This window comes from Porites lutea, chromosome 9 (genome assembly GCF_958299795.1).
Source record: "Porites lutea chromosome 9, jaPorLute2.1, whole genome shotgun sequence".
NCBI classification, from domain to species: domain Eukaryota; kingdom Metazoa; phylum Cnidaria; class Anthozoa; order Scleractinia; family Poritidae; genus Porites; species Porites lutea.
In genome coordinates, this window is record NC_133209.1 from 7,586,922 (window position 1) to 7,594,030 (window position 7,109).

The 7,109-nt window shown below is 38.9% G+C and overlaps 1 protein-coding gene across 1 annotated transcript; it reads right to left on the reverse strand.

Moving 5' to 3' along the window:
* Positions 1-2,078: 2,078 nt before the first annotated feature.
* Positions 2,079-5,072, reverse strand: LOC140947889 (fibroblast growth factor receptor 1-like). The gene is made up of 4 exons (XM_073397102.1): positions 4,868-5,072; positions 4,363-4,403; positions 3,421-3,517; positions 2,079-3,025 (listed from the first exon to the last, which is right to left on the reverse strand). The coding sequence occupies exons 1-4, from the start codon at positions 4,978-4,980 to the stop codon at positions 2,791-2,793; spliced, it is 486 nt and encodes a 161-aa protein (XP_073253203.1). The 5' UTR covers positions 4,981-5,072; the 3' UTR covers positions 2,079-2,790.
* Positions 5,073-7,109: the final 2,037 nt, after the last annotated feature.

Genomic DNA, 7,109 nt, shown 5'->3' on the forward strand with positions numbered 1-7,109 from the left:
ACATAAGCAGTTATACGCACTATATAATTTTATCTGCGCTTAACGAGTGTCTTTTGGTTCACAACTTTCAAAACAGCTACTCCACAGAAAGTCACTGATAACATGTAACGCAAAAGAGTATCGAACTATGACTGTAGAAGAAATGTAACAAAGTCTACCTAACTTAAAGTACGGAAAAACGGGCAATAAAAAACGTGCAACCTGTCTTGCGACATTGCTGCAAAGCCAGTTGAATAGCGATGTTGCATGTTTTACCACCAGCATCAAACCTCTCTTGCAACAAATCAGGTTGTTAACAGGTTTGTTTTGGTGGTAAAACGCGCAACGTCGCATTCAACTTGTTCTGCAACAATGTTGCAAGACAAATTGCACGTTTTTTAATTTGTTGCCCGTTTTTTACGCACCTTTACTTAAGCGGTTCCTTCAGGTTTTTCTGTTTTACGTCATCCTAACCATCTCTTACTTGCGGACGCAAACAAAAGAAACGTCATCATTACCCACTGATTCCATGCGGCCCCAGTTCAAGCAAATCGAGATTTTTTCTGTCATACTGACTGTATATTTCAACTGTAAATACTTTCCTTAACCCTTTTCTTGGCAAGTTCCTGGGAAGGAAAAGACCACTAAAAATACTACCAAGAAAGAATTTATTTCTTGGCATCGATCTTAATAGTATGATGTCAAATTTGACGCAGACTGTTTGGGGATATATTTTCCTTGAAGTTACTACGCATTCGGTAACAAAAACCCCGAAATCCTAGTTTTGAGGATTTTTAACAAATTAAGACTTGACTAAAAATATGTCTCAAAATAGTTGCCTATAAAGTTTATCACTGACCGCATATATGATTACTCCAAATAACAACATATATCAAACTGGCCAGTATAAAAGACCGATCCAATGTCACACAAGATTTATTTTGAAACCAAGAAAGCAGCATAAACAGCGTTAAAACTATGGAAGAATGGCTAAAACCTTTGAGCAGTCGATACAAAATGGCGCTATTTACATATGTTTCTTTGTAAACTGACAACTTTTGCTTCGAGTTACCTTTGAAGCTTGTAAATCCAGCATCTTTCCTCGACAACAACACACATCTCAAAGTTCAACTGTTTGCCTCGTAGTTCGCTGCAGAACTCATTAGAAAACACGACCATTCCCGAGAAAAATCCCCCAAAATATAACCGAAGATGAAAGATCTTCGTCTCCCGTCGACAATATTTGAGTTCGCGTGCCGCTGAGGTAGATAAAATATCGCAAATTTGGCCAAAATTGATCATACAGACAGCAGATTGTCGTCCACATTGTTCTGTTTCTTCATCGAGCCACCATAGGCTACTCAAGACTCATGCAAATGCACGCTGACAATTTTTGAGCAAATTCCGAGCGAACCAATTCCTCCGTTCATATACGCGCGAGCTACTAGAGTGCCTCCTCTTGAGTGGGCAAATACCTGGATCCCCTGAGTCCATTTTTGCGAACTGTATTTGACGTAGGTTTCTGATTACTCAGTTTCTTACAATAAAGCTTTAGGTAAGAATACCCTTGTAGATAGAAGATAGTCGGTAGGCACTCTTCTTCTATTTGTGCGTCAGCTTTCACAAATATGATAGCGTAGCATTTTAAGGTTAAATTTAACCAGCATTTAATTTTGTGCAGCGAGTTGTTCCTTTAAACATATCTTTTTATAGAAGAGCAAAGCACTTTAATGTTAAGTGAATTCCCGCCAGAACACGCAAGTAATAGCTCCGTCACGTTTGTCGCACACAAGCGTTTTGCCGTCCGCTTCTTTCTGCCGTCGTCAACTATCAACACACAGGGGCGCGCCTCACGTGTGCCACTTTGTTTTTGTTCTTACCACATTTGACATCATACGTGATCTATATAAAAAAAACTTAATAGTCTAGAGTATGTTTTTTTGTAGCTAAGAATATTTTCTTGTGTAGAAGACTGTTTCTGCGGCTTAAAGAATTTGATCCAGAACGTACGTTTATACACAAATTTACAGACTTCAGAGACATACTCAGTTGGTTAAGACTGCCTTTATTTTTTTTTTACTTTTAAGTTATGTCGTTGCTCACAATTTAAGGTTAACTTTGCCAGGCGATACACGAGATAAAATTTTATTTGAGGCTGAGTAAATAATAGCCATAACTACAAGAAAAGGACAAGGGTTCATCCCCTTAACTAAAGTAACAATACTTAACTCTAAAGATTATACTTATACTAATAAATAAGATTATACTTATACTAATAAATCCAAAATTAGACTTATGATCTCAAACCAGATGGATTCCGCAAGGCCGGATAAAGACAGGTATAGAACTGATCTTGACATTTCACCCAAGTGTGGAAGCAAATGGGTTCACGATCGATCCATTGTTGGTGATTTTACAAACGCAAAATCTGTTTTATGGTTGATGACGTTCAGATTTGGATTTTAAGCGAAACTACAGAACTCTTCTTTTGTTCAAACTATGGTAATTTAAATTCTAACAATCAGGGGTTACTTTCCATGATGCATTTCTAAATCTTTTTAATCCTCTTACACTAGCTTACCCTTTGGGGTATTTCATTTAAAGCAATGAGCTGCTTTAGACTCGTACGCGTAAATTGACCATAAATCTTAAACCTACTAGAACTGCTTTAACCGCGAGCAGTCTACTTTCGAAAGAAACGACTCTTAAATTAGCCTATGTTTTTAACCAAACCAACTGACTTATATCAATTAATATTATAAACTAGAAAGTTTTTTCCTCAGGCCGCAACCTTAAGTTGGTAGGTCTAACCTAAACGGCGATTGAAGTGGAAGAAACAGCTCTCTGCATGCCGAGCCCGCTGTCGCCACCTATTTCCCCGGTTTTGGACTCTTGCACTTGATAGTACGCTTTAGTCTCGTCCAACTGTTTCAGATCAAGGTATTCTACTTGCTCAGTCATGGCTCCTTCAAGCCTTTCAACCAGTTCTTGAAAACTCGGTCGTTCATCCGGGTGCTGTTTCCAGCATTCCATCATAAAGGCGTAACTAACAGATGACCAAAAAGCATTTTTTTTAATCCTCAGATAAGCAAGGATGGGTTGAATACTAACCCCAGAGGTTGTTTTTTTTTTTAATTTTTTTTAAAGCCCGTTTTTACAACACTGGGTGACAATCGGTCGTAGTTAACAAACCTGATGCCTGTTTCTAGCCATTTTTTTCTTTAAACTATGAATTTATTTAATTTTGGACAAGCGGAAATGAACTGAGAGAGGGATACACGGACCTTTTCTGATGAAACCTATTTGAAACCTTTTAGCTTACAAGTCAGCCGGAAAAATCAAGTGCCGTCAGAAACGAAAAAATATTTCGAATGAATAATATATTTTTTTTGTTACTAGTTAATAAATGTAATTATATGCCTAGGAATTCTAATGGCTTACAAGTTGTCCGAGCACAAGTCAGGTTTTTCCATTCGGTGCCCTGTTCTAAGGAGACTCATGACCTCAGCGTTGTTCAGTAGTGGATAAGGTGAACCTCCTGCAAGAAAATTAAAATGGTCTCGCCGATTATGATAGCGGGAGCTCCACGCGCGCGCGGGGGGGGGGGGGGGGTGGGGAAGCGCGAGCGTGGGCGGAGCCTCATAGCTAAGTAAATCTACCCATCCCAGAAAAAAATGGTAATCACGTGACAGTACACCGAGCGATCGAGCGACCGTCCGTCCGCACCACAGGGAAACCAATATTTACTCTAACACTTTCTAGCTAGTTTGAAAGCCCGAAAGAAAACTGATTGCACAACAATGTTGTGATCAATTGACAGCTGTCAAAACAGGGTATCCGCTGACCAGTATCATCTGACCGTATTACGGGTTCAGGTATAGGCCCATCGAGGTCGAGTAGTTTTTTGAAGTTATCCGCTGACAAGATATTAGTTTTTAAATGATCATAGGCTCAAGTTTATTTTTCTAAAATTCATATGAAATGTGTTTGTGTTTATGTCACTATGCCCCCGCACAATTAAGATTTTGATTCCAAACTGACCTCGGACGTGAAAAATCAGCCAGTTATTCAAAAATACAGGAGAGCAATCGATCGTTGGACGATTGAACTCAACCATATATACTGGGCTGGGTTATAGGACGATTAAGGAATTAAAATTCCTTATAAAAACTCTGTACTGACCATTTTCTTGTTTGATTATGCACTTGTTAAGCCAGATGGAGCCTAAGTAGCCCGACGGTACCGAGCGGTTCTAGTTGTTGGGGAGGGCAACGGAGACGAGCGCAAGGAGAATGGGGCAAAAACGCACCGCTCGGTGCCCCCCATCCCTTCCTAATGAAAAAGCTACGCGGGCGACAAAGTAAGTAGAAGTTGGAATATTACCTAAAGTTGCAATTTCCCACATAACGATTCCATATGACCACCTAAAATGGAAAAAAAAAATGAAACAAATAAGTAAAATAAATAAGCCTAAAATGTTGCCTAAAGCGCATAAAACGTAGAGCATGAAAAACGCTTCCTAAGACTAGTGAGTATTGCTGCTGTATATGGTTTAGACCATGGCCTACATTTAACGAGAAGAGTCTTATTTTTTTTAACTCTTGTCTAAAGGGTATGAAATGGAGTAAAAACATGACGGGTTGACCTTGACAAGTTTTACAATGAAAGAAACAGTTTTTGTAACATCTTGGAGCTTTGATTCCAGGCAAGTAACCCTTACAGAGGAAACTTACACTTAAGGGAATTAAAAAGCCTAAGTTATGTTTGATACAACATACACATAAACAAGCCTTAAGCAGCGACGCACACTTAACGGAATTTCAAGGTTTCTTGCACACGTTGAATCGGTGTTATACTCGGTTGATTATATGTCAAAAATAGCACATACACGTCGCTTTTGGAGGTGAAAATCTGTTCATAAATCGCCTCTGGTGCCATCCACTTGATGGGCAGTTTCTTTTGCTTCTTAACTTCATAGAGCTCATGATACATTTCTCGCATCAAACCAAAGTCTCCAATCTTGAGTTTTTTACCGTGCCCAACAAGAATGTTTCTTGCAGCAAGATCCCTGTGAACTAAGCCCTCCTCAGAGAGATAGCTCTGAAAAGCGTAAAGCCAGTTAAGTGAATGAGATAAGAAATTAACATATAAGTTTGCTAGTAATTAAGTTTAGTAAGTAAAGGTTTCGAAGAATTGGCTCTAAAACAGAAAAAAGAAAACAAAAGAAAAAGAAGATGTAAATACCCATTTTTATATCCATGTAAACATCGCACAAAAAAGCGGATAATGAAATCTAATTTTATCTGGTGCCGAAATCTGTTCATTTTCTGTAACGTGTACTTATTCTCGTTAAATTAATGTTTAAATTAAAACTTTACACCAAAAGTAGAATCAGAACTTCTACGGACGGCTACACTGTAACCGGTCATGGTTTCCGAGAGACACACAAAAAAATCTAAATAAGCCCACCATTCCTCGTGCTATCTGCCATGCAAAGGACATCGCGTCAGTTGGATGAAATGTCTCACAATCGTTATCACAATCTTTCTCATCTGTCTTTGGTGCAGCATTTTCTTCCTGGATCGACGACCAAAACACTGTCATTGGGATTTTACATTGATCGTCATCGTCAAAATCACCTTGTCCGCCTTGCTCTTTCTTGCCGTCTGGAGTACTCGAAGGTCCCCCACTTGCTTCGGAGTTATTTGGTCTGTCTTCAACTCGCTCTGTATCCTAAATAATTCACGTGATAAATTTGAAGATACCGTAAATCCTCTATTGAGCTCCCCTCTCTTATAAGCCCCCACCCCCCTCCCGCAAGTATACAGGGAGCTAAATAATTACCCCCACCTCTCCCCCGCCTTTCTATTAGCTCTCTTTTCCTTCTCCCTTATTATTCTTCACAAGGAAATTATTAAAATAAATGATAAAATGAATAGCCACTTCATGTGGACCGATCCAGTATGGTGTATTCAAGTGCTGAAAGTTCCGATTTGCTATTGATTTTCAGCTGGTGATAAGATGATATAGGGAAAATTAATTTAGTGAGGATATTTATAAGCGAAACACTGCCCTTAACATGCATCTTCCAGATTTCAATATAAATAGCTACCAAGCACTCCTTAGTTCGGGTCTCTTAGCACTACAAATCATAATTTTGTATGCTCCACTGCTAAATCAAAATCATTAATTCAAAGCTAATTTTGTAAGTGCGTTGAACATTTTACGGATTCTTTGAGGAGGAGGGAAGCTACTACTGTTTTGTCCTTAACTTAAAAAATTTTATTTACCTCGGCGTGATTTGGTGGCGAAAATACGATCACGGGTATTTTGCAATCATCCTCACTTTCAAAATCAGCTTCCTCTTGTTGCATCATGTCAACAGTGCAAGGCTCAGCATTTGTCCCCAGCAAGTTGCTTATTTCCGCAACTTCCTAGATAATAAATAATATCAATTACACACTAACAAACTGAGTGCCAACAGTCTATGTCAAAGTGAGTTTTACGTTTTAATTTGGTCCATACCTAAACTGAAATTGAACCCACTTTTTTATCCATTATAGTTCAATTTCTTTTACTTAAAGACCTCTTATCAATAGATCAAGCGACTTGCTTAAAGGAAAACAAAACAACATGAATATAATCAGTTTATGTAAGCTTTTGAAAACAAAAGAATGGCATAAGGGAAAAAGTCGGACCAAACTCTTTCAAGTTGCAACCATTTCTTATCTGGTCATAGAAAAACAAAGGCATAGACTTAAAGTTCAGAGAGATAGTTCGGTATTAGCGAGGTGGGGCTTTGGTAGGAGCATTTGTCTCCCATCATTATGGCCCGGTGTCGAATTCCAGGGGTGACGACATACGAAAATTCAGTTTGGTTTTGGTTCTCACCCTTGGTCCAAAACTCCGGTTTTCCCCTCTGCTCAAAAACCATCCTTTCTAAATCCTTAATTCTATCCGGATCCGGAATGGTAAACGAATTTGAACCACTCTGCGAATGTGCTACCCCAAAATCATTATATACTCATTATAAGTTAATTTGCAAACCTCACGGTTCATTAAGCACCTTTCTGAACCCTATTCAGAGGGGGTTTTTTCTTCGCTTTCTGTGACCGGGACGTGAGAGCTTC